At 41.5% G+C, this 18458-nt stretch overlaps 1 protein-coding gene across 2 annotated transcripts in view; it reads right to left on the bottom strand.

The window, feature by feature from the left end:
- Positions 1-18458, bottom strand: part of LOC130273673 (uncharacterized) — a gene marked incomplete in the record, with an annotated part of 157308 nt that overhangs the window by 50354 nt on the left and 88496 nt on the right. For both annotated transcript variants that reach the window (XM_056520854.1, XM_056520853.1), the window contains 2 exon segments: positions 10277-10413; positions 16024-16101. In XM_056520854.1, the coding sequence (XP_056376829.1) occupies positions 10277-10413; positions 16024-16101 (215 nt within the window).

The raw sequence follows: 18458 nt of genomic DNA, 5'->3' as shown, positions 1-18458 counted from the left end.
GAGAAAATTTTTACTTGTATTTGAAACCCAATTTCTCTCGAGTAAGCACATACCTCATATGTCTATGTTAATTGTTCGGCGGGCGCAGTAGAGGGCTCAGAAGGGAAGGAGCGACAAATGGTTTTTGGGGGGCATTCCGCATTTAGGAAGCCCCTATGGTGCCAGGACAGCAAAAAAAAAAAAACACGTGGCATACCATTTTGGAAACTAGACCCCTCTGGGAACGTAACAAGGGGTAAAGTGAACCTTAATACCCTACAGGTGTTTCACGACTTTTGCATATGTAAAAAAATATATATATTTTTTACCTAAAATGCTTGTTTTCCCAAAAATGTTACATTTTTTAAAAGGGTAATAGCAGAAAATACCCCCAAAAAATTTGTTAGGCAATTTCTCCCGAGTACGGCGATACCCCATATGTGGCCCTAAACTGTTGCCTTGAAATACGACAGGGCTCCAAAGTGAGAGCGCCATGCGCATTTGAGGCCTAAATTAGGGACTTGCATAGGGGTATTCTACGCCAGTGATTCCCAAACAGGGTGCCTCCAGCTGTTGTAAAACTCCCAGCATGCCTAGACAGTCAACGGCTATCTGGCAATACTGGGAGTAGTTTTGCAACAGCTAGAGGCTCCGTTTTGGAAACAGTGGCGTACTAGACGTTTTTCATTTTTATTGGGGAGGGGGGTTGTATAGGGGTATGTGTATATGTAGTGTTTTTTACTTTTTATTTTGTGTTAGTGTAGTGTAGTGTTTTTAGGGTACAGTCACACGGGCGGGGGTTCACAGTAGTTTCTCGCTGGCAGTTTGAGCTGCGGCAGAAAATTTGACGCAGCTCAAACTTGCAGCCGGATACTTACTGTAATCCTCCGCCCATGTGAGTGTACCCTGTACGTTCACATTGGGGGGGACATCCAGCTGTTGCAAAACTACAACTCCCAGCATGTACGGTCTATCAGTGCATGCTGGGAGTTGTAGTTTTGCAACCGCTGGAGGCTCCGTTTTGGAAACAGTGGCGTACCAGACGTTTTTCATTTTTATTGGGGAGGGGGGCTGTGTAGGGGTATGTGTATATGTAGTGTTTTTTACTTTTTATTTTATTGTGTGTTAGTGTAGTGTTTTTAGGGTACAGTCGCACGGGCGGGGGTTCACAGTTTCTCGCTGGCAGTTTGAGCTGCGGCAGAAATTTTGCCGCACCTCAAACTTGCAGCCGGATACTTACTGTAATCCTCCGCCCATGTGAGTGTACCCTGTACATTCACATTGGGGGGGGGGGGGGGGACGACATATCCAGCTGTTGCAAAACTACAACTCCCAGCATGTACGGTCTATCAGTGCATGCTGGGAGTTGTAGTTTTGCAACAGCTGGAGGCACACTGGTTGTGAAACACCGACTTTGGTAACAAACACACTGGTGATTTGCAACCAGTGAGCCTTCAGCTGTTGCAAAAGCTACAACCCCCAGCATGTACGGACAGCGGAAGGGCATGCTGGGTGTTGTAGTTATGCAACAGCTGGAGGCATACTACTTTGGCTGGGGATGCTGGGGATTGTAGTTATGCAACAGCTGGAGACACACTGGTTTACTACTTAACTCAGTGTGCCTTCAGCTGTTGCAAAACTACAACTCTCAGCAGTCACCGACAGCCAACGGGCATGCTGGGAGTTGTAGTTATGCAACCACCAGATGCACCACTACAACTCCCAGCATGCACTTTAGCTGATTGTGCAAGCTGGGAGTTGTAGTTATACAACAGCTGAAGGTACACTTTTCCATAGAAAGAATGTGCCTCCAGCTGTTGCAAAACTACAAGTCCCAGCATGCCCATAAGGGAATGCTGGGAGTTGTGGTGGTCTGCCTCCTGCTGTTGCATAACTACAGCTCCCAGCATGCCCTTTTTGCATGCTGGGAGCTGTTGCTAAGCAACAGCAGGAGGCTGTCACTCACCTCCAACGATCCTCGCCGCGCAGGTCAGTCCCTCGTCGTCGCCGCTGCTCCTGGGGCCCCGATCCCAACATTAATGCCGGGGATCGGGGTCCCCAGCACCCGGGGTGCACGTCCCGCACCCGCTCACGTACTCCGGAAGAGGGGCGGAGCGGGTGCGGGAGTGACGTCTCTGACGGCCCCGATCAGCCAATAATTCCGGGTCACCGGGTCACTGGAGACCCGATTGACCCGGAATCCGCCGCAGATCGCTGGACTAAATTGTCCAGCGATCTGCGGCCATCGCCGACATGGGGGGGGGTCATAATGACCCCCCTGGGCGATATGCCCCGATGCCTGCTGAACGATTTCAGCAGGCATCGAGCACCGGCTCCGCTCCAGATGGTTGCGGGGGGCCGGTAAAACACATGACGTTCTCATACGTCATGTGTCCTTAAGGACTCGGAAATGGAGACGTATGAGAACGTCATGTGTCCTTAAGGGGTTAAAAGGATGAAATTAATTTTGTGTGTTTTTATACCGTTATTCTATATTTTCGGGGGAGCTGGATTTCCTTTTCCTTCTTGGATTCTAGATTTGTAAATTACTTCTATTAAAAAATCTTTACCCTTCCAGTACTTTTTAGCAGCTGTATGCTACAGAGAAAATTATTTTCTTTTTGAATTTCTTTTTTGTCTTGTCCACAGTGCTCTCTGCTGACACCTCTGTCCGTGTGAGGAACTGTCAAGAGCAGCATAGGTTTGCAATGGGGATTTTCTCCTGCTCTGGAAAGTTCCTGATACGGGCATCAGGTGTCACCAGAGAGCACTGTGGACAAGACAAAAGAAATTAATAAAAAACAGAATTTCCTCTGTAGCATACAGCTGCTAAAAAGTACAGGACGGGTAAATATTTTTTAATTTACAAAATCTGTTTAACTTTCTGGCACCAGTTCATTAAAGAAAAAAATGTTTTACACCGGAGTACCCCTTTAAAGCGTACCCGTCAGATCCAACTAAAAACCTTTTTTTAATATATCCCTCAGTATCTAATCCTGACCATGTACATAAATTTGTGTGTCTAGCACTTTTCTTAAATTTTTTATTACACTTTTAAATTTAGCTCACTAGTTTGAATTCCTCTCAAAGGGAGGGGGTGTGGCCTCACTGAGCAGGTCTCCGCCCCCCTCCCTCAGTATGCTGTCTGCTCACATCTCCCCTAGCATTAGCAAAACAACAACTCCCAGCATGTCCTCACTGACAGTAGGAGGATTTTTCCTCTAGCTGGGAGTCCATGACGTAGGTGATGACGCATGGACACAGCACCACTAGTATGTGTCCAAGCAGGCAGGATATGCAGTTGTTTGACTGGCTTTTTCAGTATGAAATACTGAACATTTTCTAATGAAAGCAATTGCAAAACCTGATGGTTTTGCATGCTTTACAACATATCAAAATTTTTGTATCTGACAGTGCCCATTTTGTTTTTTCCTCCTCCCCTTCTAAAAATCAACGCTTTCAGTTTTCCACCTACAGACCTATATGAGGGCTAGTTTTATGTGCTACCAATTATAACTTGTAACAACAGTTATTTCACCACAAAATTTACGGTGAAACAAAAAAAAGAATTGTTCATTTTTTTGGGGGTGAAGTGGGGCGATTCAAACTTTTATTAGGGAAGGCTTTAATTCACATTTATTAACTTTTTTTTTTTTAAGGGGACTATTACATGCAATCTTCTGATAGCATATACTGTTCAATGCTATTCCATAGAGCAGTGCTGATCAGTGTTATTTGTGCTCCATCCTGCCTTGGCTGACTGGAGCACTGATCAGACAGCAAGGAGGCAGGTAAGGGCCATCCCACCATCCTCTCAACTGATTAGCACACTACAGTGGTCCCAATCAGCACCGCTGAGTAGCCTGTATGTAATTTATTATATTTTTGACGCCGCAAACAACTTTGATCGCGGCGTCTAATTTGCTAATGCCAGGCACAACTGCGATCAGTGATGTCTGACATTAGCCACATGTCCCAGCAGCTGAAAGCAGCCAGGACCACCCTGCTATGATGGCAGGCTCACCTCCTGAACACGTGTCATAGAAAGGGAGCGGGTGCAGGACATACAGGTACATCCTGCGTCCTTAAGGTGTTAAAGCAACTTCCTCTGCTGGAGTTTGACTAACACAGAATTGTGCAATTTGAAGCATTTTTCCCCAAGATTTAGTTTTGAGGCCTGCAACATCAGCTGAAGCCTGGGACAAAATTTTCAGCTAAGACCTGCAGGCTTCTCAGAGCCACCACCCTGTGTAGAAGACACCAGGAAACCACCTCAGCAACACTCTGCACTATTTTCTGACTGCCACATTGTTATAAAGGGACTTATTAAAAAGGAACAAGTATCCCATCTCCTAGTTTTCATACTGGTTCCAAAGATGATTAACATATTGTTGGACTGGGTGGCCCTTATTTCTGCTACAATGCTGCCAAGTAGTGGCCATATTCAAGATCTGCTGCAGGTTCATTTAAAAGGTCACTCGCAATTTCTTAGTTTAATTTTCTGTCTTCAGTGTTTCTTCCTATATACCAATTATTAAGATATGTCTCCATGAAAGTGCATAATACAATTCTCTTCACGGGATGCCCAAAATAAGACATGGGGAAGACGAGGGAGGCAGTTAAGTTAGATATTTGGTATTCTGAAATCAAACCAAATTTCAGAATATTGCAAATAATCCATAAGGATAACGCAAATATTGTAGTGACGTCAAAACATATACATATATTTTATAATCACAGTGTGCGCATATATAATATATATATCTTTTTAAGTGCAATAGACATCAAAATAACATAATATAGCTAAGGAATATTCTGCAATTCATCAGGACAAACTTTTTACAATTGTTGACCTTAGGCCATAAAGTCATTAATGGCATTATGACCACCTGCAATTAATGTGGGGTAGGCTGATGTAATGTAATGTAGTTCTGTCTCTCAAGCTCTCTGTGCAACCAGGACAGGCAGTGCTGCTGCTTTGTATCTGGTGGCATCTTGACGCAGTTTGTGGACCCAGCACGTATTGGGACTGTCACTGTGGAGCATTAAGCTTACTATAATTGTTCCTTAGGCATGTATTGGGACTTATGTGAGGTTACTTCTCTGTGTTATAGTAGTCTCTTCTAGTGACCAGTCGTTCCTGCTGCCCAGACACCCTCTTGTATATGGACTATACTCCAGTCTCAGCCTCTATTTATCAGCACATCTGCGATCAATATGGAGAAGTATGTGAATTATATCTCTGCTAAATCATCAATGAAAGGAACAAAAAAGCACAGTCACCTGAATCAACTGAACACTCCATGCAAGCTGTGACCAAGATAATTGCAGATCTTCTAATGCCAACATTTGACAGCATATTTGTAATCTGTCCACACCTCCTTAGAGTCTATCACTTGTTAAATTACAACTAATATGTAACAAATTACAGGGACAGAAGAACAGATCTCTGACTTGTAGGACTCTGTTCAATCTAATTCTTCCTGTCTGGAGGAAAAGGGAGCTTCAACTGGAAAAGTCTCTTTAGGAGCTGGAGAGTTTGGCAAATTGCAGATGACACAGCAATCTTCATATAGTGGGAATCCATAAATCTGTAAAAGATCTTTGACTTCACTGGCTGCCCAGAGAGCTCCGTATTCCGGACCAGTCTTTTACTATAATTATCCTATTATATTAACCTATTTGCTCTACATTTTACTCAGAAAGTCCCAAAAAGGGGGCATTGCCACTGAAAAGGACAATATCCATGCAGTTTTTTTTTAAATTCCAACAAACGTCGCAATGTTCCCACATAAAAGGTGGTGGATTTTAGTTCTAGAAAACCCGACAGCTCAGAGTAGTAGTTTAAAAAAAAAAAAAGTTTAGGGAAAAAAAAAAATTTTGGGAAATCGAGAAAATGCCATGGAAAAATACCTGTCGAAAAAACAACTCCACAACATTATGCTGATTGTCCTGAAGCTTCCTTTTCTCGCAAGAAGAGTGGAGTAACCACTGTTCTATAACATTCTGAATGACTGTGCAGGAGGTGGTCTGTGACCCAGTTGGCAGATATCTGGTAGTAGAGGTTGTTATTGAGGATTGTTCTTATTGTTTAATTTTTATGCACCTAACACACCTAATCTTTCCTTATTTTCTAAACTTTAGATGTCATTCATGGAGGTGACCTTAATACAGTACACAAAACTTTTTTTTTTTTTTTTTTTAAACAGGTCTCATCCTTTCTTGTCCACTAGCCCTTCGGTGGGGGTTTTCTTGAACTTCATACACACACTTGAAGTAAAACAGTCACCCGTTCACCCACACTAAACCAGATACTCTGGGTTATAGTGTGGGTGAACAGGAGACTGATGTGGGGATACTTATCAATCAAGTGACCGACCAGCACCCATGAATATTCAAATCCAGCCGGCAGGCCCACCTCCATCGCGCAATTCAGCGCTGGAAGAAGCAAACCTTCAGAGGGACCGTGCGCCGGACTGCAGGTACATATATCGGTCAGAAACCTTGCATCTGTCTCCTGTTCACACTTTAACCTGGTGTATTGTGTTTAGTGTGGGTGGACGGGTGACCATTTTCCTTTAACCTTCTAGATGCAGCGTGTGGCTGCAGTCCCACTGACTTTCACCTTTTATTCTAAGGTACACAACGTACACACTAGGCTAGACTATTGGCTGATCTCTTCCTCTTCGTTCTCTAGACTCATATTTTAGTCAGCAACTTCTGATCATAGTCCTGCGTTCCTCACGCTAAACATTATTCGGCCTAGATCGATGATGTTCAGATGGCATTTTCTAAGTAACAAAAAGGAGACTTTCGTGGAGGACAACATTGTCCATTTAGAGGACATTAATCTTTGCTGGGCATCTGCTAAAGACATTCTGAAATGTCACATTTACGATGTCTCTCAGAAAAAAAATAATGTAAACTGTTGTCCTGCATTCAAACTCTACTTCATTAGTTGACTAAGGCTGATAAAAGGCGCTTCCTATTCAGGGCACTCTGGAAGCAAAAGCCTAGTTCAGGCCACGAAAAATTTTGAAGTGGTGCAGGCCTTGTCTGATTTAGCATATAAAAAAAAAAATTCTGGTTGGGCAATAGGGCAAGGTGTTTACTAGCTTCCTTAACCCCTTAAGGACTCAGGGTTTTTCAGTTTTTGCATTTTTGTTTTTTCCTCCTTACCTTTTAAAAATCATAACTCTTTCAATTTTCCACCTAAAAATCCATATTATGGCTTATTTTTTGCGTCACCAATTCTACTTTGCAGTGACATTAGTCATTTTACCCAAAAATTCACGGCGAAACGGAAAGAAAAAGTCATTGTGTGACAAAATTGAAGAAAAAACGCCATTTTGTAACTTTTGGGGGCTTCTGTTTCTACGCAGTGCATATTTCGGTAAAAATGACACCTTATCATTCTGTAGGTCCATATGGTTAAAATGATACCCTACTTATATAGGTTTGATTTTGTCGCACTTCTGGAAAAAATCATAACTACATGCAGGAAACTTTATACGTTTAAAAATGTCATCTTCTGACCCCTATAACTTATTTTTCCACGTACAGGGCGGTATGAGGACTCATTTTTTGCGCCGTGATCTGAAGTTTTTATCGGTACGATTTTTGTTTTGATCGGACTTTTTGATCACTTTTTATTCATTTTTTAATGGTATAAAAAGTGACCAAAAATAAGCTTTTTTGGCGTTTGGAATTTTTTTGCGCGTACGCCATTGACCGTGCGGTTTAATTAATGGTATATTTTTATAGTTCGGACATTTACGCACGCAGAGATACCACATATGTTTATTTTTAATTACCCTGTTTTCTTTTTTTATGGGAAAAGGGGGGCGATTTCACCGCAGTGGTCCCGAACAGCCCGACTGAGCAGCCGGGATACTTTCACTATAGACGCGGCAGTCAGCTTTGATCACCGCGTCTGAAGGGTTAATACAGGGCATCACCGCGATCGGTGATGTCCTGTATTAGCCGTGGGTCCCAGCCTAGCCGCCGGGACAGACCTCATATGACACAGGGACACTGCGTGACCCCGCGGGAGTCGGCGGAGGACGTAAATATACGTCCTGCGTCGTTAAGGGGTTGAAGGTGTACTACGGTGGAAATTTTTTATTTATTTTTTTTAAATCAACTGGTGCCAGAAAGTTAAACAGATTTGTAAATTACTTCTATTAAAAAAAATCTTAATCCTTCCAGTACTTCTTAGCTGCTGAATACTACAGAGGAATTTTTCTTTTTGGAACACAGTGCTCTCTGCTGACATCACGAGCACAGTGCTCTCTGCTGACATCTCTGTCCATTTTAGGAACTGTCCAGAGCAGCATATGTTTGCTATGTCCTTTTTAGGAACTACCCAGTGTACGAGAAATTTCCCATAGCAAACATATGCTTCTCTGGACAATTCCTAAAATGGACAGAGATGTCAGCAGAGAGCACTGTGCTCGTGATGTCAGCAGAGAGCACTGTGTTTCAAAAAGAAAATAATTTCATCTGTAGTATTCAGCAGCTAATAAATACTGGAAGGATTAAGATTTTTTTTTAATATAAGTAATTTACAAATCTGTTTAACTTTCTGGCACCAGTTGATTTAAAAAAATAAAAATAAATAAATTTTCCACCGGAGTACCCCTTTAAGCAAGCCTTATATGACTTCTACCAGAGTGTCCCAATTAGCCTCTCCAGATGCTCTCTAGTTTAGGACCTGTTCCCCATTTGGTAAGTCTGTAGAGACTTTATGCTAATCATTATTATCCACCCCCTGATAGTGACCGTGAAGGTGGTACCTTTCTTAGGAAGCCAAATCCTCAGATTATATAACTACCCAGAGGGAAATCATGCATACCTCTATTGTTGTGAAGAAGGTGAAGGCTGGCTGTTAAAGAGTACCTGTCAACAAATAAAACTTAATATAGTGTTCCTTGTGTAATTAGCAGACACTTTCCCATTCACTTGCTTTTAAAATAGTCAACATAAATATGTTTAAAATGTAATAGAAATAACAGCCACTAGGTGGCTCTGTTCTGTTCCCTGTCACAATTAATACGGTGAGTTCGGAGTCCTCCCGGCCTGGCAAGAGTCCGAACTCAGGAAGTGTTTCTCTGCCAGGAGCTTGTCAGCTGCACAGAAAGTGAACGCTCCACAGATTCTCACAATAAGCTGCACAGACAGACAGCTGAAGGACAGCCTCACCGAAATCTGCACAGACTGAAACATGCACAGAGCTTGATGTCTTCTATTCATCACAATGCTGCAACAATGTGAGGGCAGAAGAAGTTGTCCCCCAGCAGGCTTCAGTGATGTCATGCTTGCTGGGAAACAACCACTTTCTCCTGCTGGGAGATTGCAATATGTAAGCAAGAAGACAGATTTTTAAAGCTCTGAAATTGTTTTTAAAGGACAGGAAGGGTGTTAGGGAATATAGCCTGAGGTTGTTTAGAACAGTTTATTTTGTGACAGGTACAGTACTTTTTAAACTGCGGAAGTTCCAGGGTACTGATTGATTTTTTATAAAATTAGCCTATTATCAGTCGGCCATCTCACATCTCTTTATACCAATATCCTAAAGACCTGTCTACTGCATTGCTACCACATTGCTGCTCAAACCTAAATGTACCACTTATGCAAATGCTCACTCCACCATTTGGTTGAATAGAGTTCAATCTGCTCTGCTCGCCACCCTCACTTTTTCACAATCATTGTTGTTTCTTTATGCTAAAGTGGCCTAGATTTACACCCAGGGTTAAGGTTCATCAATGTAAATAATTACACTGATGAACCTTAACCCTGGGTGTAAATCTAGGCCACTTTTTCGTTGTTTACCTGACTGGACAGTGTCACTGTCAGAAGGGGAAATGGTCTCACCACATCTCTCTGTTCTGACAGAAAATCAAGTAACAGCGAGACAAGAGTAGCCTGCATGCAATGGTGGAGCATTCACCGCTGCAGATTGGTTGTTTGTTAAAGCCATACTATACCAAAATCTCATGATTATGACAAGATAATGTTGTGGAGCTACCAGAACTTTGTACCTGCTGACAGGATAATGTCCAAGTGGATTACATATAAGCCATTTTGACACAGTGGAAATGGCCATTTAATAAATTTAAAAAAATAATAATAACGACAATTGGGAGACAACAGAAGAAAACGCCATAAGCAATAAAGGAACACATTTTCATTTTTGAGGGACAGGACCTCCTCAAGCATATCCTGTTTTGTACAAGATGCTAGAAAGTCCTGCGTATTTCTTATTTGAATAAGACATAACACAACTTACAGTACTCACCAAATAATTTCTTCTGTGTTTAAAGCTTTCTATATGTTTCATAATAAAATATAGGGGTCCTATTACTTTGCAGAGATTGCACTTGAAAGCATCCTCACAATCAATTTCAGGATACAGTTGAACTATGTATTGTAAACCTGAAAAACAAAAAGTTTTTGCTTCATAGAGGGTAGCCCTTGTAGTTTATACAAGTAAAAGGAAAAACAGGGAATATAGTTACATTGTTGGAACACACAAAAAAAAGGTTTTCCGATTAAAATGATTATTTATTTATTTTTAACTTAAAGAACAACTGTAGTGGTACACTTTTCTATAGGCCCGGGCCTCAAAAACAAACAAAATAAACTCCTACATACCTTCCTACAAGCCCCCGTTGGTCCGGCACAGGCCTCACGGTCCGGCAGTGCTGACGTAATTTCACTTCCTGGGGACAGGGACGCCGCAGAGCCGTCGGCGTATCACCGGCCGTAGCGATGTCCCACCCCGACCGATGATAGGCTGAGCCCACTGCCATGCAAGAAGCCAGTCAGAGCTCCTTAAATGACAGTGGGCTCAGTCAATCACAGGCTGGGACGGGACATCGCTACGGCCGGTGATACGCCGACGGCTCTGCGGCATCCCTGTCCCCAGGAAGTGAAATGACGTCAGCACTGCCGGACCATGAGGCCTGTGCCGGACCAACGGGGGCTCGTAGGAAGGTATGTAGGAGTTTATTTTGTTTATTTTTGAGGCCCGGGCATATAGAAAAGTGTTCCACTACAGTTGTCATTTAACCTCTTAAGGATGCAGGATATACCTGTACGCCCTGCACCCGGTATAAAACCGGGTCATACCGAGTCAGTCCCAGTGCCTAATGACAGCCGGGACCCTGGGCTAATAGCGTGCAGCACCGATCATTGTGCCTCGTGCAATTAACCCTATAGACGTGGCGTTAAAAGTTGATCGCCGCGTCAAAAAAGAAAGTAAAAGCTTCCCGGCAGCTCAGTCGGGCTGATCGGGACCATCGCAGTGAAATTGCGATGTCCCGATCAGATAGAATGCAAGCAGAGGTCCCCTCACTAGCCTCCGTTGCGTCCGATCGGCGATCTGAATCAGATTGAGCATGCATTTCACTCTCTGAAGACAAAACTGAAGTGAAAATGCCCCAAGAACAAGCAGGAACTGAAGACCGTTGCAGTAGAGGCCTGGCAGAGCATCACCAGGGATGAAACCCAGCATCTGGTGATGTCTATGCGTTCCAGACTTCAGGCTGTAATTGACTGCAAAGGATTAGCAACCAAGTATTAAAAAGTGAAAGTTTGATTTATGATTATTATTCTGTCCCATTACTTAAGGTCCCTTAACAAGTGGGAGGCACATATGCAAACTGTTGCAATTCCTACACCGTTCAACTGATTTGGATGTAAATACCCTCAAATTAAAGCTGACAATCTGCAGTTAAAGCACATCATGTACATTTCATTTCAAATCCATTGTGGTGGTGTAGAGCGCCAAAAATTTTAAGAGTTGTGCGTATGTTCCAGGGATGCGAGATTGTGTGAGTGTTTGTTTCTGTCTCTGTTGGGCCTTTCTCCAGACGGGTCTCAGCTATAGCCCTTCTCTACTGATGGCGAATGTCTACTTCTATCTTGAATTCCTGTGTTTGTTCTAGTGTTGGTCTCTGGGACCTATGGAGAATGTTGTTTTTCTGTTTTACCTTGTTGGTATTGAATGTTATATAAAATTGCAAAATCTAAAATTAAAAAAAATTTGAAAAAATATAAGCCTTCAGTATAAGGCTAGGTTCAGACTACGGAATTTCCGCCGGAATTTTCGCTTTGAAATTTCCAGCAGAAATTCCGCTTACTATAATGCATAGTGTAGTGAATGGTTTTCCGCTTCACAAATTCCGGATGAAAAATCCGCTAGAAAATTTCCGCCTGAAGAAAGGGGTTGCTCTTTCTTCAGGCGGAAATCCTAGCGGAACACATAGCAGTCTATAGGAGACTGCAGTGTCCGCGCGGTCCTAGCGCCGACTAATTCAGTCGGCGCAGGCCGGAGATTCCGTAGTCTGAACCTAGCCTTATAGTTTATTTCTTTTTGTTTAAGCAGGCTGTCTGAGCATCTTTTTAGAAAGACAGAAAACAACTAATTCCTGGTTCTCCGGGGCATCTTTCAACAGAATACACAAATTTTGGAGATTACATATACATTTTGGTAAACACTTAACCATGGAACAGCTGCCATGGGTTAAGTATTTCTGTTATTTATAAAGATGTTTGCGATGTCAGAGATAAGAAGATTTGATCCTTTTTGATCCATTGCGGTTTCACACCTCCACCAACCTTTAGCTATATTTTTCACTCACTAGCTCACCATGCAACCTGTGGTCGCTTGTCACGCCCCCTCCCATAGACATGAATGGAGAGGGTGTGGTGTCACAACCGTCCAAACCTAGGTGCCGGTTAGGAGATTACGGGGGTCCCATCGGCCAGACCCCCCCCGTGATCAGACATCTTATCCCCTATACTTTCATAAGATGTCTAGGGCGGAGTACCATTTTAAATTAAAGGACTGCTCGGCTGGTCCTTGTACCTGCAGCAGTTTATTTACATAGCACACAGCACTGTCAATATAATTTACAGAAACAGGGTATCACATGGTGTGGAATGTACTTCCATAGTCCACCCTGGCTTGTTTCTGGCACCATTCACTGCCCCCGATGCACTGTCCTCCTCTGCCCACTGCTCTATTTTCTCTCTGCTCCTTCCTCCTACATAACCTATTAAAACTACATTTCCCAGCAGGCTTCACTGCCAAGACAGCTTGCCTGACTTGTAGGCATAAAGTCAGAAAAGGGGGTGGCTTACAAAGAAAGAATGCTGAAGGCCAGGACAAAGGGGAGGGCGGTGAATTTGGGGAGGTCAGGTTTTTCTCCACTTCTTGCCTCACAGCATATTTACAACAGGAAAAACAGCCCACCAGGTAATGTGTATATTACAATACAGTTGGTGTAGCCATGAGGAGACAAAATTATTTTTGCTATTCTGAGTACCACTTGAACAGTTCCTCTCCATGCTCTGCTCCACTCCACTCCATATTAATATAGCTTGGGATAGCATGGGCTCAGCAACTGTCCAGAGTGGGTCTAAGCAGTAAGCTACAGCTGACACTGCTGCAATGCTCAGCTTTGGATCCAAATCCATTTAGGGCCACTCAAAGGGGTTGTTCGGCAGGAGGGGGTGTTTGCAACTTTGCAAGTGCATGATAATATTTATTTAAAAAAAAAAAAAAATTAAAAATAAAAACACACACACACACACACACACACACACACACACACACACACACACACACACACTTTACTGCTTGAGCCCAGGGCAACATTGGGGCCCAGAGTGATTTACAGATATGTTAGAAGAAGCCACACAGGCTATCAGAGGGAGGACGGTTTGAAGTGACAGCAACCATTTAAACGTTATAAATAAAGACTATATAAATAATATATTTCGTATTGCTACAATCGTAATGAACCATTGAACACACTCAACATATATGCACTGCATGCTGTAAAAATGAATACGTTTTGATAGGAGGAATAACTATTACTTTCTTTTTTGACAAAGAAGCAGGGTATAGCTTTCTGCTATCTTTGTCCGGCCCATAAAGTTTAATGGAGTTGCTCTGCTCCATTCAACCAGCAGAGACAAGGAACCCCTGTACTCAAGAATGGACGCCCACCAATTCAGTGGTTAGGTGAGGATTGTCTTTTGTGCGAAAATTGCTTCAAAGACAACCAATGTATCTTGAGACCACACCTATATAGAAAAACAATTGGTTCTAAAACCTCAAAATGTCACTCAACATAATGGGAAAAAAAAAAAAATGACCAGACAACTAATAGTCCTGACATTTAACCCCTTAAGGACTCAGTGTTTTTCAGTTTTTGCATTTTTGTTTTTCCTCCTTACCTTTTAAAAATCCTAAACCTTTAAATTTTCCACCTAAAAATCCATATGATGGCTTATTTTTTTGCACCACCAATTCTACTTGTTAATGACATCAGTCATTTTACCCAAAAATCTACGGCGAAACAAAAAAAAAAATAATCATTGTGCGACAAAATTGGAAAAAAAACAAAAACACGCCATTTTGTAATTTTTGGGGGCTTCCATTTCTACGCAGTGCATTTTTTCTGTCAAAATGACACCTTATCTTTATTCTGTAGGTCCATACAATTAAAATGATACTCTATATAGGTTTGATTTTGTCGTACTTCTGGAAAAAATCATAACTACATGCAGGAAAATTTATACGTTTAAAATGGTCATCTTCTGAACCCTATAAAAAATGTATTTTTCCACATACGGGGCAGTGTTAGGGCTAATTTTTTGCACCGTGATCTTAAGTTTTTATCAGTACCTTTTTTGTTGTGATTGGACTTTCGGATTGCTTATTCATTTTTATGGTATAGAAAGTGAACAAAAAAATTAATAAATCACTTTTGGATTTTTGAGTTTTTTTACGTGTATGCCATTGACCGTGTGGTTTAAACAATATAATTTAATAGTATGGACATTTAAGCACGCGGCGATACCACATATGTTTATATTTATTTTAATTTACGTAGTTTTTTTTTTAATGGGAAAAGGGGGGGGTGATTCAGATTTCTATTAGGGAAGGGGTTAAATCACATTTATTAACACTTTCTTTTTTCTTAATTTTTTTTGCAATGTTATAACCCCCCATAGATGACTATAACATTGCACACACTGATTTCTTACACTGATCACTTCCATGCAATCGCATGGCATTGATCGCAGGGATATGGAAAAAAAAAACATTAAAAAAACTAATTGTCCAAGGGACTAAAATGGAGCAGAATCTACTTGTCCCTCATAACTATCCACTTGTCCTGGTACAAAATAATTGTAACCAAAATAGTATGCAAATAAGGTTTCATTAATAAAAACTTGATAGGCAGACTAGTATGCCCCCCTATTAGGTGAATAGGGCCCCAGATAAGTTAGCCCGCCCCATTAAAGGAATACTGCAGTGGAAGATAACTTATCCCGACACGCACATGTCATGCAGGGACAGAACATTCCCTTCATGCTGGCTGCTGGGTTCTCGTACAAGAGAATGGGGGTGTTTTGCCAGCGGACAGACCCCCATGATCACTTATAAGTTATTTTGCACTACAGTATTCATTTAAGTAGGTAGTCCCCCTTCAGGTAGGTATGTACCTTTATCAGGTAGGGATTAAGTAGGGCCATTATATCCCCCCCCTCCCGATGCCTCACTTTCACTTTCATTTCAGACGCGGCGATCAACTTTGATCGACGCGTTTGAAGGGTTAATACCGGGCATCACAGCGATTGGTGATGTCCGGTATTAGCCACGGGTCCCGGACGGCGTTATATATTGTGGGAGCCGGCGCAGGACGTAAATATATGTCCTGTATCGTTAAGGAGATAAAAAGAAAAAAAGATATCCTAGAAGCCACAAGTTATTTATGTAGGGACAGGAGCTTTTTTCGGGGTCCAGTGCAGTACACAGAATCTTCCAACTTTTCACATGTCTTGGCTTTGTACTGTCTATGGCATTGTATGTTATGTACAGATTGTGCAGGAAAGAACATTGTTGAAAATATTGTTACCTTTTAACTTGAGGAATCACTGTACACACATACGCAAAATGCATAAATACATTGTATTTTTTTCTAATTCATGTTAAAATGAAAATGAATCCAAAATCCATTAACTTACCAATAAGTGGCTCTTTTCGCATTGGGCATGAAATATAATCTTGCAAGGAGCCATAGAAATGTTTTCCATACCTCTTGCCTAAAACACAGTAGTTAACACAATTATAGACATCAGAAATAGCTTAAGCATTTTTTTTTATTATTAAAAAGGCTATGGACTATTGAAAACATAGAATAAAGATCACACTGGCCAGTGTACAATGTGACAAAAAGTCACAACAGCAATTTGTAAATAGTGTCACTACTGTTTCTCACAAAGCAAGTAACGAAATTAATTCAATACACAGTTTTTTTTAAGATAAGAGTAAAACCAGATTTTTTTAACTTAAACTCAGCATTTCTCATAGTGTGGTCCACCGAGGGGTTTCCAAAAATTAAAAATTGGTAATGCCTGACAAAGTATACAAACAAAAGTTCCAGCCAATTCTTCAAGCTGTTACTACTCATGTGTAAAAGGAGCAACCAATTCTTAGAGGTGCGCTTTGAGACAAATGGGAAGAAAACTTTGTTGGGTGTGCATACCAACAATCTGTGCAGATCTACTACGTAGGTTGTAGTCCTCGACTCCTACAACAGTACAGCCATCATTATGCATTGGTCCAACACGTGGGTATAATGTCTCAAAAATGCAGCACTGTACTTCCATCTTTGATATATGTACATCTTTTCTTCATCGTCGGAAGGCTCAAGGAAAGCCATCATCTTATCAGCAAGACATTGTGCACCTATTGTGCAACTTGTAGAACAGGGAGACTTTGTAGCTCCCAGATATAATCAACTTGCTTACCGAACTAACTATATGCCTTAGTGTTTGAGAGACAATGCTTCAGTGCCCTGAAGTACTGTATGACGATACAATGCAGGGCTGTGGAGTCTGTAGATAAATGTTCCGACTCCGCAGTTTTTTGTACTTCAGACTTCCCGACTCCGACTCCTCGGTATTAATATGCGAATGTATTTATAAACACTTACAGTTGAATCCAAGAAGCTGTTCCACCAAGTTCTTCTAAGCTTTTCTAGCAGAGAGAGGTAGTTGGGCAGAAGCTGCTGCCTTCTCCTTTTTGTGTGCTAATCTGCTGCTGAAGATAGGGCAGTGGGAGGATCCAGGAAGGGGCATTTATTATAGAACATGATTTCCCTAGTAGAATCCCATAGTCACGTTTAAAGTTTAAGCTAACAATCGGAGTTTACAAGTTTTTGTAGCCTTAGCTGAATGACAGCAGTTTTTCCTATGGTTTACAGCTTCAGTCTTGAATTATTGACCCTCCATTCCCTTCACTTATACAAGTGTCTCTAGTCCTGCAAAAAACATATTTACTTAATCCCTTATCAGTGAGAGGCTAGGTTACCCATGGGTTCCCTGTAACAGCAGAACACAACACTATGGAAAGTATAAGTATTGCCGCTCCTAATTGTGCGTTGCGTGCCATATAGTGAAGCACATGAAAAGCATGCTTCTTCACGGTCACTTAACGTGTTCGTTTTGCGGTTACGTGAGGCACTGCATGTATTGGTCTTTATTCTTACAGTAGAGAAGTCATTAAATTATAACTTTTTATGAATTGGGACATTTAAACTTGCTTTTTTTTTATTCCAATCTAAATTTAGTCGGAGTCTGTGCCGACTTGCAAACATGCATTTGCCGACTCCAGGTACCCAAAATTTCGTCTGACTCCAACTCCACAGCCCTGATACAATGTTTTAATTCTTCCGATGAAGCTTACACCAAACTTCTTCGAAGGGCTGATCAGTAATTTCTTCTGTGTTTTTAGAGCTGTGTACATAACTCATGACCCCCTGAAAAAGCTGATATGTACTACATATGTGATATGTACCGCATATAATAAATAATACGTAAAGCGAAGATCACTATTTCTAGTGACGTGTCCACATTTGCTCAAAAATGGGGAAAATAAATATCAATATGCAATAACAAAGATATCCCATATCATTTTCTCTTCTCTCATTACAGCAACTCAGGATCATGAAGATATGAAGGATTTCCTTTCAAACTAAATTTGATACAGCTTCTCTCCAAAGCCATTCATGTCACTTCACATTGCCCACTCGGAACTTTAGTATGGGGACGACAACTTTGTTGACCTGTATACAAGTCAGTTAAAAGGTATCACATTCTGTTGTGATAAACCTTTAACAAGCTGTTTGCCTACAAGAAAAAAATCATATGCAAAACATGAGGCAGAACTGCACGCGTAAAAAAAAAAAAAATTTGATGTCCTTAAATAGGCACTGTCAGATATAAAAACTTTTGATATGTTGTAAAGCATGCAAAAACAATAGGTTTTGCAATTGCTTTCATTAGAAATTTTTCAGTATTTCATAGTGAAAAGCCAGTCAAACAACTGCCCCCTCTTTCCTCCTGGAATACATTTAGGGCTTCTGTGAACACTGCTTCGTCCTGGACTCCGGGACGTT

Source organism: Hyla sarda, chromosome 5 (genome assembly GCF_029499605.1).
Source record: "Hyla sarda isolate aHylSar1 chromosome 5, aHylSar1.hap1, whole genome shotgun sequence".
Classification (NCBI taxonomy): Eukaryota; Metazoa; Chordata; class Amphibia; order Anura; family Hylidae; genus Hyla; species Hyla sarda.
Note: the sequence above shows the minus strand (reverse complement) of the source record. Positions and strands in the feature narration are given on the sequence as shown.